Genomic DNA, 17,190 nt, shown 5'->3' on the forward strand with positions numbered 1-17,190 from the left:
ACATTGCAAATAATATACTTAATGGGAGGGATGTACCTGAGGGGATGGGGATAGAGATGTATCTGAGAAGATATTGATGTAATTTCTTAAACTAATAAGAAATTATGATATTTTAAGTGGTATATTTATATAATTTTTTCCTTCATTTCCAAGGATGGTATAAGGGTTTTATTTCTTTGGACTAGAGACGGAATCGCGATTTGAGAGTCAACAAAGCGAATCAAGAGACTAAGCTATGAGTTTAGGTATAAAAGTTCATATAACTAAAATTCTAAATATGTCGAAGAAGGGAATCAAAGTTTGGGTGGTTTATAAAAATTTTGGGAAAGTTCGGAAGAAGCATATTCTTCATAAATGACTTGTGAGGGCTTTGGCTAAAGGAAGACGTATGCAATATTCTCCCTTTACACCATATTGATATTATTCTTTTGCTAAAACTAATAGATGCTATATTAAGGATAGAAGAAAAAAAATGAGAAAAATAGATGCTGTATGGAGAAAAAGAAAATAAACCCCTCTCTGTATTTATTTTTTTAAAAAAACTAATATCATCTTTTCAACAAAAATAAAAAATGTGAATTGTGAAGTGATATTAAAAAGGAAATAGACTCAAATATGTCATTTAACTTTCACTCATTTATGTCATCAGTTAAAAGTTTGGTTCATTTATGTCATTACGCTACCGTTAAAGAAAAGGTTCATTCATGCCATTATTTTTTAACAATGGTCTTACAAAACCATTTTTAACACGTGACCAATCGTAATTCGATTACGTTATTAATTTTTACTTATTAAATATAAAAATATATTAAATATTTGATTCTTTTCCTTATTAAGTATAAAAATGAATTAAGATGTGTTATGTAGACAGAGAAATATATGGGGTCTACATCAAATCGAGCACCTAGCTAGGTTACGTAATACTGGAACGGACCTTAAAAATAGCACTATAATTTAAATTCGTATCAAGAAATATTATTTTAAATTATAGTAACACTATTTTGCTAATATTTTTATCAGTTATGATTTAAATTTGAATTTAAATTATAAATAAATTAATAATATCACAACGTTATACTTTTGAAAAGTGGTAAATAAACGATTGATATCAAACGAAAGTACAAAAAAAAAATGAAATTCTTATTTACTCTTTTTCTTACGGTCAAGTGTCATGCCATTTTTCTCTTTTTACTTTTTCTTTTTTACATTTGTTAGACATTTCGTTGCTAGAATTATTTAGACTTACGTAAATCTTTTATATATAAATATATATTATTACCAAAAGAAAAATGTACATAACAGCGAAAAATTGAAAGGAAAACTTTATCTTGTCTTATTTCAGTTTCTTAATCAGGTTTAAAGGTTTGAAACTAGAAATTATCTCAATGTTATTTAACTCTTGTTACTTTTCTCTTTTTCTAAAAGCTAATAATATGGTGGATAAGGCTGAATTTTACCACCATGATTAAGATGGTAATTAACAATCCATACGTAACTTAGAACACAATTTTTTGTAGTTAAATGATTTAAAAAGTATAATCTCAAACACATATCGCTGTTAATAAAGGAAAAGGTAAAACTAAATCATAATTAAAAAAGCCTGACACCTACCACTAATTAAAGTTATCATATTTATTACTAGTAAAATAATGATTATTAATGGGAAGACGACGTTTTTACCAACCCATTAATTAGCCTTGATTTGCTGACAGCATCTATAATCTCTAGCCTAGTTAAATTGCCCTTTTAAACACAAAAAATAAAATTTAATTAAACATTGCACGTGATGATCATCCCAAATCTAAAATTAATTTGTCCTTTGGAACATTAATCTAATGTTTGATTAACAACTTCAGTGCCTTCTTAACAGCCAACAATATGTTTTCAATTAACCAATTATCACTAATCTTGAAATGAAAGGAGTAGTGTGCGATTTTACCTAACTGATAATTATATTAATTGAGATTAAAGTTGCATACATAGCGTTTATTGTTTGGTCCCATGGAAAATAAGTGAATTTTTTATTTTTTGTCTGTGTTCACTAAATATATTATACTAAAAATATTTTTATACATATAATATTTAAATACTATGCGAGTTAGGGTGGACGTTTGGGAGGAGGGGATAAGGGGCTATGAGGGTTGTCAATATGAAGTGTGTTGGAGTTTGGGTCGGAGCACACATAATCAAAGTTAAATATCACTCATGGAACGTAAAATAAGTTATTTTTTTCATTTTAAAGAACTTATTTTTTCAGTGAAAATATTTTCTAATTTAACAATAAAACATAAAAAGAAAATGAAAAATATTTTCCTCCCTAAAATCAACTTCTTTGTTTGTGTGATTAGTATTGTCAAGAAAAAAATCAAGGAATTGATTGAGCGCAAACTAGCCAGTTTATACCATAATAATAATTAAGTTCAAAATTATATATTTATAAATATTAAATAGTGTATATAGTAATATTATAAAATTAAATTAATAAATTATTGAATTTACGTGAACTCAAAGTCTGCCTTTACCGATCCTTCCCCACTTATACCTTAGCAAACCATAATATACAGCCATGGACGAACTCAATGTTTCCCGTAATTAATTTTCTTAAAGGTGAAGAAGAGTTTAAAATTTAAATAAATTTTTTGTTTATCATAATTTTTTCACGTATTTTTTAAATATCTTGAGTTATAAATTATTATAATTAATATATTTTTAATGTATAAATTTTATTTTAAAAATTCTGTACTAAAATTCACAATCAAAATTAAATCATTTCATAGTTGAAATCTGAATTATATAATTAGATGAATGGGAGTGATCATGAGAATAGTGAGAGAATGAGTGAGCAAGCAACGAGGAAATATTCTTGTGGCCTATTTATGGATCCGGTTAGTCTTCATTTCTTTTTATTTTTTTATTTTTTTCAAGTTTCTATTTATATTAGTGATACATGGCATATGTTAAAATAAATGGTTAAGATTTAATTTCAAAAGTAAATCTCTAATCATGATTTAATTAATAAATACATTATATATTAAGTATTAAAAATTATTAAAATATAACTCTTATCAACATATTATCTTGTCCATAAATAAAGGAAAAAAAAATCTCTTCCTAAATTTCTTTTATACTTATGGACAAGATAATATGTTGCTAATATTGTGAGATTACAATAATTTTAATACTTGATATATAATGTATTTATTAACTAAATCATAATTAGAGATTAATTTTAAAAAATTAAATCTTAATTATTTATTTTAACTTATAACACGTGTCATTAATCCAAATAAAAATATAAAAAAATAAAGAAAAGCCAAATCCCATGTTTATATAAAATCGTCAGCATGCAATATTAATGCTTTTGTCATAGAATTGGGTGACTTTGCCTACTTTCCGTTTTATCATACTAGTTTCTATGAAAAAAACTAAGGATGTCAATCATTTCTGCTTTTGATGAATCCCTTTTTTTTTTCTTTCTGATGAATTCATAATTTAATTAGAATAGTAAATATAAAATAAATAAATGTAATCATATTATTTATGTATAGATTTTTAACTTCATTCTTTCATATAGGTATATGTATTATAGCTTGCATAAAATATCAAATAATAAATTTAGTTAAATTCGCAAAATTTTATTATATTTCAAGTCTGCCTCTGGTCTAGTGAATGAACAGTCAATTTGTTTATTTATATGTATTATGATTGATTATCTACCTCTTGAAATATGTGAGTCGGCAAATATGTCTAGAATAGATTTTCAATGAGTTTTTATTTTTCAATGCTACATATGAATCATTTGCTCATTTTTTTATTATTCTTTTTTATTGAGTAAATTTTTGTGATTAAAGTGATTCGATTCTCATTCTCTCATACATAAATAGGACATTCAATACAATTTTTTCTACTTCTCTGACGATTATATTCTTCTTAGAGTCAATACATTTATACATGATCGTGCTATTTAGATAAGAAATTGAAAGAGATATATGGATCGACAAACATAAATTCCTAAAATGTATTTAGTGTTTTCAGTCTTCCTCTCCATGATTGTTATTCTTAAATATAAAAAGCTAATCTAACGTACATATATTAGCATGCTTATTATGAATATAGTGACATGTTATATTTCAACTTTCAACACAAAAATTATGAGAATATTTGATGTGTGCCCTTGTCTGTCATCTATTTGTAATTTTTTTCTAATATTGATGGGATTGCTTTCCCACTTTTTGCCTTATTGGTAGGATACAAAATGCTATGCTTCTCAAAACCTTAATGCTTTTGTCTATTTCTTCATAATTATATCATTACTTACGTGCTCATTTGGTTTAACTCATAGTCAATTTATACTCTATTAGCATCTCCTCTTCTCACGAAATAGAGAAAGAAAATATACGTCAATCACTCTTGTTGTGATAGCTAACTATAACAAACTAAGGTTCGTAATTTGTATATATATATATCTTAAATGTACATGCTCATTCCTTTAATCACGGTTTTAAATATAATTTGACAGTAATATAATGTAACTAACAACGCGAAATATTCTTGCTTGTTGGAATTTATTAACCTCGTACTTGTTGATTTTCTTTATATACGTCCTTCAAAAAAACATCGAAATGCAAGTGTGCAACTATGGTGTAAAGTTGGTTTACTAATTGGAATTTTGGTCTATATTAGCTTCTATATATTTTATCTTATCCCTTTCTTTTAGTGTTAAATATCTTTCTGATAATTTGAGATAAATATTTAAATTGTGAGATAAAAAAATTTAATTTTCTTTTTAGAAAAGTGATAACTTTTTATATCTCAAAAATATAAAAGTAGGGAGCTTACCACGTGACTCAACCCTTAAGATTGCAACCTTGCATCAAGTGTCTATAACTTTTTTTTATTTTTATTTTAGTGTTTATAACTTTAATCACGAAAACGAGAGATTAGGGCCCAACTAGCTATTTGCCAAGTTGCTCATAAATTATTCCTATTAAAGTCCATATTATGATTTATTACAATCTTTCGACACTTATTTTAGGACGGAAAAATTTGATATTTTCTGTGTTAGACTTACTTTTGTTATCTAGGTAACCAGCATAGCTTGACGTATTTCATACGCTAAACGTTAAAACTTTTGACAGATAATAATTCATTACATAAATTTTTTATAATCATATATTACTCTAATGTATATATTATTACTAATAACTATCACTTCAAAATTGACTTTTATTATTATATCAACATAATATGAGTTATGATAAAATAATTTTGAATTCTTAGATTTTAATACAAGTATCGAATTTCAAATAAAAGATTGGAGGTGAAGTGCATCAGTGCAAGATATTTGTGGAAAAGAATGTAAGGTGATGACTAGAAAACAAATGCTAACTGATTAAAAAGAGTGGTGCTATATGATGACTGCCATGCATTATATACATTGGAATTATTAAGAATGAAATTATGGTCGAATGAACTACATAAAGTGAATTTAGGCACGAACTTGTATGCACCATGTTTCTCTTTCATTTTTTGTCTTTTAAAAGAAAATTAAAGATAGACCCCATAAGTAAGAAATTATATCTATAATTATCAATAAAATTTATACTTTAGCTAATTTTTTATTATTATTTTTTGCCGGTATTATTATATTAGAGCATAGAAACGGCAACGACGTAAGCCTTGTCCTTATCGCATTGGTTCCATCAGAAATTTCAGAATTGAAGATTTCATAAGGAAAACAAATTAAAACTTGTGGAATTGAATAAAGAGGTAATACTACCCACGTGCGCTCTAATAGAATAGTTGAGATTTCTTCGTTCTTTATTAAAATTTAATTAATAAGATTTCATAAGGAAACAAATTAAAACTTGTAGAATTGAACAAAGAGGTAATACTATCAATATACGTTTCGATAGAATAGTTGAGATTTCTTCGTTCTTTATTAAAATTTAATTAAAAGAGTTATTTTCTTAAAAATATTGAAAAAAATAATTAATATATTTTGTTAAAAGTTTAGCTATAAATATCTTTTACACGTTGTCGATCATGATCCAACCACCTCCTTAGTTGTATATCATTTTAGTTAACAAATAATAAGTCTTTCTTTCTCAATAAAAAAATATATCAATAACTATACTTTTAATCGATAGTATAATAAACTTTTTTTCTTCAAAAATTAGTGATATCTACTCTAATTATATTTAAACTTTAATATTAATATCGAATGCGAAAACTAAAAGAACAAAAGAGATAATAGTGAAAGAAATTAAAGGGCTTTTTCCTTCTATGTCTCCCACCATCTTTTGTTGTGTCGGCCTTTCCCTAGACAAACCTTTGTGGGTTTGTCCTGTCGATATGTACCAAATTAAATGTTTTTTTTTTATATATATAAATAATATTGCGTGCATGCGTGTTTTTGTTTTCTACCTTATTTTTTAAATTTATTTTTAGTCTTTGATTCCCATCGAACACTCTTTTTGAAAAATATTCTGTTAATAAAAAGAGAGAAAAATAAAAAAGATTAAAAATATCCTTTCTTCCTTGTGGTTCATTTTGCAGCCTTTTTTTCTCTTCTGGGATTCTTTAAAGTTCCTTGTACTCTTGCTTCTTGACTCTTTTCACCAATTAATATAGAATTTTAAAAAAATAAAAGTGCTTGCACGTGAGGAGTCAATTAAATATTGCAAGTAATAATTGGATTTTATATCTAAATACATAGAATGTTTGTTATACAATTATTATTTATTTATTTAAATATATTATGCCTTATGAGAGGACCTTATCATTTGATCAAAATTTCAAAATCATTGATCATTATTTGGTAACCAATTGGCAAATGTATTTGTCCCGTTAAATATTATTTAGGTTTTAAATATGCTGCTCTTGAAATACTTTTTACACTTAGTGTGTAATATAATTTGACATATTTATAAAAATACTAAAGACTATGTAATTATACAGAAAAGTAAAAATAAAAATAACAACTACAAGTACAATACTTTATAAAGTGAAAAATGTCTTCTTCCGAATAACGATAGACAATTTTCAGATATACACTAGTTTATTTTCCTAACAAATTCACGGGTAAAAACCATATGATATTTGCAAATGATAATGATAAAAATATATAATCCAATTATAAAAAAAATAGAAATAATGTAATTGAGATATTTTGTATAGAAAAGATGTAATCTAACATAAAATGAACTCGTTACAACAGGTGCAGCCCTAAATATTTTTATCAATATGTTTGGTATTGAAACATCGAGTGTAAATAAATATTTTTTCAGCGTAAGTCAACTTGATTCGCAGATATACATATTATTATTTGCCAACTGCATTGTATATCATAAAATCACAGCTTCAGTTTTCACTCCTCAGGCTTTAGAAATGGATTTTGAGTTTGTAAGAGCCCAATGGCCCAGTAAGTTCCGATCTTGGGCCTGATTATTATTGGGCTACTTTTGCCCCCTCATGTTACATACTCCTACTTGTAGGCCCGTTGTTATTTTTTATACGAAAAATTATTCGAAAAGCATTTATATGTAATTTAGTGAAATAGTATGGAGTCGGAATGTGGTAGGAGTGAGGGCTTGGGGTGACATGGGTTTGGCGGAAGGCATTTGGTAATGGGGGATGAGATAATGTACATGAAACGTCACTAATGAAACTAAAACTTTTCGTATATTATTAGGAAAATTATTTTTCTTATTTTTTTAAGAAAGTTAATATTTCTATAGAATATATTTTTTTCACAACATTTGTCATAGCAACTTTAAAATTGTCATCTTTTGCTTTATCATAATCGTTTGTATTATTCAAATATACTTTTTATCTTAATTTTTTTTTGTACTTAATAATAAAAGATACACAGAATAATTTATTTTGCAAATATATATCTAACAAAATTAATACATACATACAAAACACATTCAATTAACCATTAGTATATAGAAAATTATAACAAGTAATGTATGATATATCAATTAATTTTTATGCATACATATTAATTTTTGAACATTTGAAATAAAATTTCTAACTACCAACATTTCTTTTGATGGAGTAATAAAACTTCAACACACCCAAAAATAACCTGTGTGCTATTCAAATTTAATACTTCCTCGGTTTAAAAAAGATTGGCCTAATTTGACTTGGAACGGAGTTGAAGAAAAAAAAAGACTTTTTAATCTTGGTGTTCTAATTTAAAGTTATGTCAAATGTATCAAAATTACCCTTTAAACTTGTGGTCTTAAACATACCAATATCAAGTGAAAAATTAAAGATAAAGTGTTGCAAAAAAAATATATTCTTTCTCAAACAGACTAAAAGAAAATATAGTTATTCTTTTAGAAACGAAAAGAGTAATAGAATACGAAACACTAAATGAAAAATAAATAAAAAATAATTTTTTAAAAATGAAATAAATAAATAATAATTGTGACTTCACGGTCTATTTGTGATTATATCATATCCACCTTCTCCTTCACGGCTTCAGCAGCCACCCCAAATTAACGTCTCTGGGATTCTCTCTCTTTCTGTAATATCAACTCATTGATAGTCAGTCCCCTGTTTTCCCATTTTCATTGCCATTTCGTTTCGATTGCATTTTTTTTTTCACAAAAACAAAACAAATTTCACTTCTAGCTGATTGATGCAGCAGAAAGGTAGAAACAATAACCGTAGATCCAGGAGCTTCTCTAGATCTCGTCTTGCCATAGAGGGTTTCTAGCAATTTATTTCTCTACCATATACTAATTCCCAATCAACATTCTCTTCTTCAAACATTCCAAATCATCACATCACATTTCTCTTATCATCAATCAACCATGGCTGCTGCTTCAGGTATGTAGAGACTATCAGTCATCTGTTATTATCTTACGTACTTTGTTTGAATTGAACGGTTTTGATTGTGAAATCATGTGGCGTCTAGGACAAGAGCGTGAGGTTCAAAAGAGTTATTGGATTGAGCACACTGCGGAACTCACTGTCGAGGCCATGATGCTCGACTCTAAAGCAGCGGATCTCGACAAAGAAGAGAGACCTGAGGTATATGATTCATTCTATGATATAGTCATGTCCAATATTAGCTTAATCTCGCTTGGATGTATAGATCGTATTGTTTAAGAATTACTCACTACTGTGCATGTCATTTTCATTCATATCCCATTTTAGAGTATAGCCTTTTCTTTTGTCAAAATTTTAAAAGGAGCTACAATGCTTAATTTTGTTTCGAAAGTGTTATTGGTATCTAAGTCGTACAACATATCCGTTAATATGGAATTACTGTTTGATAACCAAATACTTGTTTACTCGATGAGTTAAAATCCACACATATCTGGTTCAGATTTAAAATGGTTCCATCTACGTCTTCCACACATATCTGGTTCAGATTTAAAATGGTTCCATCTACGTCTATAAGATTCAGACACAAGGGATTGTTGTTGGTGAAGACTGAGAATCAAACATCAGCTCTTTTTTAGGATTAAAGACAATGTAGAATAATCATACTCAGTAATGTCATCGGTTCCTAGTGACTGATGGAGCTGGGACTGACACATGCACTAAATTATTAAAATATTTACTATGATTGACACTGAAGCTATCTTCAACTCGTAATTTTCTGGGCATTTCCCAGATGTTTTCTATGTATATATTGTCTTTGTTAAATGCTAATATCTAGCTGTATTCCTGATCCAGCATTCGGTATGTAAATTAGTTGGTTGTGAAATTCACTAACTAGGGTTGAGATTCTAGTGTATGGGGGTTTTGGTCATTAGTTAGACTGATGTACTACAGCCTCTCCTCTTTGGAGGTCCAACCTCTTTGAGTTCATTGAATCTGTTTTCTGCTTTGAGAAGGAATTGGTACTTTTTAGTTCTTAATTTTGATGCCGAACTAGACGGTCTAATTGGTTTGTTTTGTGAGTTGGCATGATTACATGTAAGACAATTTACCTATCTCCCCGAAATTTGAAACTTTTGGATGGTCATATAGGTGCTCTCTCTGCTTCCGCCGTATGAAGGAAAAACTGTGTTGGAACTGGGTGCAGGTATTGGCCGATTCACTGGTGAATTAGCCCAGAAAGCTGGACAGCTTATAGCATTGGACTTTATTGAAGGCGCAATTAAGAAGGTTTTCAGTTGTTTTACCCTTAAGATATTTGCATTTTCTGTCTCCATCCGACATGTGCTGTCAATGAGGAGGGTTACTAATGACTAAGATGAAAAGAAAAGAACTAGTCTAGAAGATTCATTTGTCATTTCTTCATAATTGATAAGTACTGATAAACTCATAGAATATATTTGTGCATATCCTTATCTTTTAATGTGCTTCCTTGCAGAATGAAAACATAAATGGGCACTATAAGAATGTCAAGTTCATGTGTGCTGATGTGACTTCCCCGAATTTGATTTTTTCACCGGAATCGGTGGACTTGATATTTTCTAACTGGCTACTGATGTATCTTTCTGATGAAGAGGTAAATTCTCTCTTTTATTTGCCTCATCTTCCACATAGAAAATCATTGTAGTTGCATCTATATTCTACACAAAGAACGAATCGCCAGTTAAATGTGTCAAATTTGGATATAGATTTATGCAAGACTGGCTATGAGACAGTTACTATATTAGCTAATATTCATCATGTTGGTTGGTTACTTTTGAGTATTTAAAGCATTTTCCTTTAAAAGACTATTTTAGTGGTGGTGTGGAGAGATGATCACGGTTAGGCAAAGCTTAAAATATACAGGAAAATAGTTAAACTATGTCACACACACATGTTTAAACTAATTTGTTTTTCACTTAGTGACAGACTAAGATCCTCAATAAAATGAAGCATTTTCTTTGCAAGAACATGATTTACAGCAGCATCGTTGAAAATAAAAACTTAATGTAATACGAATTTAACCTTTATTTCCACAATGGATTTAGGTTGAAAACATTGCTTTCAGCCCTATATGGCAATCTATAATTTGAGCACCTCTTCGACAACTATAATTGGAATGATATGCTTTGTACTAAATATCAGCTTTTAATATTATTTTTCAACCAGTGTACTTCATATGATTTACTTACCTGTAGATATCAGCGACCATTATGGGTGTTAGCTTACTGGTGTAACAACTGTTAGAAATATTTCTCACTCTTTGTAGCTTGCTGCCAAAATGTCTATGTATGAGATCTTCCTCACTCACCATACCTTTGTCTGATTTGAATTGCTGTACTTTTTTGTGACTTAAACATTTGAACTCGTTTCTACCCTTGCTGCAGGTTAAGGCTCTTGTTGAGAGAATGGTTATATGGTTGAAAGTCGGTGGTCACATATTTTTCAGAGAGTCATGCTTCCATCAATCAGGAGACCACAAGCGAAAGAACAACCCAACCCACTATCGAGACCCTAGCTTTTATACAAAGGTCTAAACTTTGCTTTCAACTGTTTTCTTGTCCCACATTATGTTATGGGAGCTGCATATTAAAAGAAAATTTATTATATCCTTGAAATTTAATTCAACACAGTGCTGAAGTATGAAGTATGTTACTGTGTTTACCTACTATCTGTCTTCATGTAGTAACTTCTTTTCACAGTTCTGTGTATATTTCCTGTCCTTTTTTCTTTGCCAGTTAAGTGGTTCTCTTTGGTAAACCCTAGATAAGGCATTTTCTTTTCTCTGGAGTTTGATACTGTTTTCTTAAGTGATCACCTCTCTGTCATAAAGTGCTCTGGAACTCTACCAGACCAAAAAGATGAAGTGCTTTGAAACTTTATCGTGCACTATAAATTACCACTCTTTCTATAAGATAATTTAACCAAAAAACCTATCTTTACACAATGGAAATATGAATAATTTGAAACGATGCATTTGTCAGTAGTCACTTTGGGAATAAGTTGAGTTGATGCGTCAATCAGTAGTCACCGGACATAGCTGGCCCCATTCTCAATTGTTACTAAGAAAGTATAGTAAGTACTGAAAATAGCTGTCAAATACAGGTTTTCAGAGAATGTCACGTAAATGCTGGTGATGGAAAATCATTTGAACTTTCTCTTGCTGGTTGCAAGTGCATTGGAGCTTATGTGAAGAACAAAAAGAATCAAAATCAGGTAGAATTATGCTTACCTCATGAACCCTTTAGTTATTTTGATATTAACCTGACTATCTAATCACTGTTTTGTTGCTGCTTGCACCTTGCAGATTTGCTGGACGTGGCAGAAGGTTACTTCTAAGGATGACATGGAATTTCAGCGTTTCTTGGATACTGTTCAGTACAAGTGTAGTGGCATACTACGCTATGAACGAGTCTTTGGACAAGGTTTTGTTAGCACAGGAGGACTTGGTATGCCTCTCAGATTGCATGTTGTCTTGTTTACTGTAGAGGGATTGTAAATACGTGTTTTACAATCTTGGGACTACCAGTGGGAGATAATACAACTTTCATTCATCATACTAGAGACTAGATCTATGTCTATAAACCAACCATGCGTTTGGCACAAGACAAAAACTTTGTTTCCATAGATGCCTTCACCATTTAACTTAAATGGGAGAACCCAATAAACCTTTGAGTGTCCAGAGGTTCCATGAATTTCAACCCCTATTTATTGGTTCTCCAATAATTTCCTTAGACCTTAAGCCCTTACCTTATTGAAAAAATGGCCCTTAGACTCTCAAGGTTATACTTGCTAAGTTTCTTTTGTTTCACTGTAATTGTGGTGAGGACTTATGCAGAGTGTGCACTTGGTACTGTGGGGATATCTGCTTGCAAGTGTGTCTTCTCTCTTGATGCAATGTTATTTTGTTCTTTTCCAATCATTTAGTTTCTGAGCTGTACTTGTTATTGAGCAGAAACTACAAAAGAATTTGTAGCCATGTTGGATCTTCAGCGTGGCCAAAAAGTCCTTGATGTTGGCTGTGGCATTGGAGGAGGTAACTTCTACATGGCTGAAAAGTATGATGTTCATGTTGTTGGCATTGACCTGTCTATCAACATGATATCTTTTGCTCTTGAGCGTGCTATTGGTCTCAAGTGTGCTGTTGAATTTGAGGTTGCTGATTGCACCAAGAAAACATATCCTGATTGTACATTTGATGTCATATACAGTCGGGATACTATCCTTCACATCCAGGTAATTCACCAGAGTTTCTAAATCTTTTTCAACTAATTATCTTCTTTATTCTACTTATTTTCATTCCACTTGGTTCTTTCTTCAATTGTTATACCAAGTACTTAATTGCAATTTCTGTGGTAGAAGTTGTCCTTTCTGTATGTATTCTTCTGCAGTCAACTTAGGCACAATGTCATGTCATCTCATCTTCTTGGTCATCTTACAACTCTTTTGAAATCAATTTATTTTGCTAATTTTTTTTCCTTAGTGATGGAAGGACCTTACACCACCCAAATTATCCCTCACTTTGTCCGTAAACCGTTCACTGTTGAAGTCAATATCTTTATAGTTTGTTGTTTCAATGGTGTGATGTCAGGACAAACCTGCACTGTTCAGATCTTTCTACAAGTGGCTGAGACCAGGAGGCAAAGTTCTTATAAGTGATTACTGCAAAAGAGCTGGACCAGCATCAAAAGAATTCGAAGGTTATATTAAGCAAAGGGGGTATGATTTACATGATGTTGAAGCATATGGGCAGGTATATACTCATTCCATGTAACAGGCCCTCTCCTCTTTTTTGCCTCGTGTTTATTGTTTGACTGCTTCTTTGAATTTTACTTGTGCCGTTCATATAGATGCTCAGAGATGCGGGTTTTCATGAAGTTGTGGCCGAGGATCGTACTGAACAGGTATGTAATTTACAGATCTTGTCTTAAACTGATCTGCAAGGCTAGTAATATATTGATACAGACCTAATTTCTGCACTTGCATTGCAGTTCATTAAGGTTCTGCAAAAGGAGTTAGATACTGTGGAGAAGGAAAGAGAATCTTTTATCCATGAGTTCTCTGAAGTGAGTGCTTCATTATATGATACACTTTGTAATTTGTATCTTTTAATTTTTCTCATCTTTTGTGGATTGATTTTCTTATTTTAAAATATTACAGCAAGACTATAATGAAATAGTTGGAGGTTGGAAGTCCAAGCTAATCAGGAGTTCATCTGGTGAGCAGAGGTGGGGCTTGTTCATTGCCAAGAAGAAATGATTTATCCAAACGTGTGGTGGATCTATTTCCATTTATATACTAGAGTATGAACATTTCTTCCAGTTCTATGTAATAATTGTTTTACCAGGGATTTAGGGATAAAAGATATTACTAGCATACTCTTCCCTCATCTTGGACAAATTTGTTCTTCATTTGCTGTCATTATTCCTTTAGATTTTGATGCACGTCGCATTCTTTATGAGTTTCATATTTCATCATGTGTTGTGCATTTGTTCTGTCACACCATGTTTAACTAGTGTTGTGCGAGTTGGGAATTGTCAGCTTTCTCTATGCGTGCCTGCTGATCATTCAACTAATACTTATTATCTTACAAAGTTACTTTTCATTGTTAGATTAAAGCTATTGATAGTGTTGCAAGCACCCCTTTCTTTGACACTAAAGGGAGGATGGAGAAGTAATTATCATGTGACATGATCCAATTCATTTAGAAGGAAATTCTTTGCAGAAAGTTGTGTACTCACTATTTGTTTTGAATTAACATATGCGAGCACACAAACTTAAGAAGTGTCTTCAACATATATCAGGTAAATTTTGCGATCAAATTCTACTCACTAGAGTAGAATCCTTTAAGGTACAAAGTCATGACAAGGATACAATACATTGTGTTCTTGCCATTAACACCTTTTGAATGAACAAAAGTAGTAAATAGGTAAGAGGTTCACAGTATCAGAAATGCATAAACACAGTACAAATATAGTAGAGAAAACATAAATCTAGTGGAGTTTCAGGTTCACAGCAGCACGTAACATACGTAATAGCAGATTGGTCGAACACCTTTAATCTTCTCCAGTTTCATCTTCATAATCACTGTTTTCTTCAGCTGTGGCATCTTGATACTGCTGATACTCTGCCACAAGATCATTCATATTACTCTCTGCTTCAGTAAATTCCATTTCATCCATCCCTTCTCCAGTGTACCAATGCAAAAATGCCTTTCTCCTAAACATTGCAGTGAACTGCTCACTCACTCTCCTAAACATTTCTTGAATTGAAGTTGAATTCCCAATAAATGTTGAAGATATCGAAAGCCCTCTAGGTGGTATGTCACAAACACTGGATTTGACATTGTTCGGAATCCATTCCACAAAATAGGAAGAGTTCTTGTTCTGCACATTCATCATTTGCTCATCAACTTCTTTTGTGCTCATTTTGCCTCTAAACAATGCTGATGCTGTGAGGTAACGGCCGTGTCTTGGATCAGCAGCACACATCATGTTCTTGGAATCCCACATTTGTTGCGTCAGTTCAGGGACTGTAAGTGCTCGATATTGCTGAGATCCTCTTGATGTTAGAGGCGCGAATCCAACCATAAAAAAATGAAGCCTTGGGAAAGGGATTAAGTTCACAGCTAGTTTTCGAAGATCAGAATTCAGCTGGCCAGGGAATCGCAAGCAACATGTCACACCACTCATTGTTGCTGAAATCAGGTGATTCAGGTCTCCAACTGATCACAACAACAAAACAGATGAATTAGAACCGACTATTCTCTTCTGTAACAGTAAAGTCACAAAATTATCTTGTTTCATACTAAAATAACTGAACTGTCCTCACTATAACCAGAAAGAAAATAAGGCAATCCGATGCTCCCACTAGAAGTCACCTTGATAGATAGACTTTGTTGTAAATTAAGTTACTTAAATATAGTTTTTGTGACTTTACTATAGTGAATAAAGTTCAATGACCGGATATTAATCATGTTCTTACAACTTGGTGTGGATAGTTTGAGAGTCCTGAAGCAGATGTCATAGAGAGCTTCATTATCAAGAACCATACACTCATCAGCATTTTCAACAAGTTGATGGACAGAAAGTGTAGCATTGTAAGGCTCAACCACTGTGTCTGAGACTTTTGGAGATGGGAAAACAGAGAAGGTAAGCATCATTCTGTCTGGATATTCTTCTCTGATCTTTGATATCAACAGTGTCCCCATTCCTGATCCTGTCCCTCCTCCAAGTGAGTGACACACCTGAAATCCTGTATTCACATTTCTCGTGTTATCATAAAAATAACAAAAGTAGATTTTTTTTCTAAGAGAACAAGTTCAAATTTACTTTTGAGTATGAGAGTTAACAATAAGGATATGAAGGATCAAATAGTTGCTTCATTAACCTTGTAAGCAATCGGAGTTTTCAGCTTCTTTTCGAACAACATCAAGAACAGAGTCAATAAGTTCAGCACCCTCAGTATAATGTCCTTTCGCCCAATTATTTCCAGCACCAGATTGTCCGAAAACATAGTTATCAGGGCGAAAAATCTGACCAAATGGACCTGATTTGATGCTGTCCATAGTACCAGGTTCAAGGTCCATGAGAACTGCCCGTGGCACGTAACGTCCATTCCCAGTTTCATTGTAATAAACATTAACTCTTTCAAGCTGCAATTCTGAATCTCCACAGTATTTTCCAGTTGGATCAATCCCGTGTTCGTCACATACAACTTCCCAGAATTTTGATCCGATTTGATTCCCACATTGTCCTGCTTGAATATGAAGAATCTCACGCATTTTCAATTTATTTTTTTTCACACAAATTTTTAGTAATTTGAATCGATAGATATTCAGGACCTTATATACAAATAATGATCAAGTTTTCATTGGTTTGATCCAACGGTTAAGAAGTGTCCGTCCTGTTGAAATATAACAATCGATATTTTGTGTGTGGCCTCTCATGACCAAACTTTGCCATTTGTGACTTTTTCTCTTGAGATGTGCCGTCCGTTACTAATATATATATCTACGTGTTTTAGTTTAATTGAATATACAATTTTATGAAATACGAAAAGAATTTGTAATGTTCACAAAAGATATTTTTGTTTCGAGGACTTTATAAGTAGGATTCAATATACATGACATGTTGATAGTGTTTAATATTACATAAATTGTGATAGATGGAGTAGTTAGATTAATTAAAATTAGCACCAAATGTATTTGCTCAATGTAAATTGAAAATCTTTAATTAAAAATAGAAGGATTTAATCTTATTTTCTATAATAATGAAAGTTTAATTTGTTGTTGGTGCTTCAATAATTATG

General features: G+C 31.1%; 2 protein-coding genes across 2 annotated transcripts; one reads left to right on the forward strand and one right to left on the reverse strand.

Annotated features, from left to right (window-relative positions):
• Positions 1–8,720: 8,720 nt before the first annotated feature.
• LOC543681 (phosphoethanolamine N-methyltransferase) lies at positions 8,721–14,301 on the forward strand. Its single transcript, NM_001247620.1, has 12 exons — positions 8,721–8,841; positions 8,930–9,045; positions 9,994–10,131; positions 10,340–10,477; positions 11,268–11,411; positions 11,986–12,096; positions 12,188–12,329; positions 12,836–13,116; positions 13,472–13,633; positions 13,731–13,784; positions 13,872–13,946; positions 14,041–14,301. The coding sequence occupies exons 1-12, from the start codon at positions 8,826–8,828 to the stop codon at positions 14,137–14,139; spliced, it is 1,476 nt and encodes a 491-aa protein (NP_001234549.1). The 5' UTR covers positions 8,721–8,825; the 3' UTR covers positions 14,140–14,301.
• Positions 14,004–16,774, reverse strand: LOC101246411 (tubulin beta-3 chain). Its single transcript, XM_004235730.5, has 3 exons — positions 16,270–16,774; positions 15,865–16,134; positions 14,004–15,604 (listed from the first exon to the last, which is right to left on the reverse strand). The coding sequence occupies exons 1-3, from the start codon at positions 16,661–16,663 to the stop codon at positions 14,937–14,939; spliced, it is 1,332 nt and encodes a 443-aa protein (XP_004235778.1). The 5' UTR covers positions 16,664–16,774; the 3' UTR covers positions 14,004–14,936.
• Between the last annotated feature and the right edge of the window lie 416 nt (positions 16,775–17,190).

This window comes from Solanum lycopersicum, chromosome 3 (assembly GCF_036512215.1).
Source record: "Solanum lycopersicum chromosome 3, SLM_r2.1".
Classification (NCBI taxonomy): domain Eukaryota; kingdom Viridiplantae; phylum Streptophyta; class Magnoliopsida; order Solanales; family Solanaceae; genus Solanum; species Solanum lycopersicum.

Coding starts and splice junctions, on each gene's coding strand:
- LOC543681 (NM_001247620.1), top strand. Junction 10,478..11,267: donor TGTATCTTTCTGATGAAGAG/GTAAATTCTCTC, acceptor CCCTTGCTGCAG/GTTAAGGCTCTTGTTGAGAG. Junction 13,785..13,871: donor CCGAGGATCGTACTGAACAG/GTATGTAATTTA, acceptor CTTGCATTGCAG/TTCATTAAGGTTCTGCAAAA.
- LOC101246411 (XM_004235730.5), bottom strand. CDS start 16,663: ATGCGTGAGATTCTTCATATTCAAGCAGGACAATGTGGGAATCAAATC. Junction 16,135..16,269: donor AAACTCCGATTGCTTACAAG/GTTAATGAAGCA, acceptor ATGTGAATACAG/GATTTCAGGTGTGTCACTCA. Junction 15,605..15,864: donor CAAACTATCCACACCAAGTT/GTAAGAACATGA, acceptor TGTTGTGATCAG/TTGGAGACCTGAATCACCTG.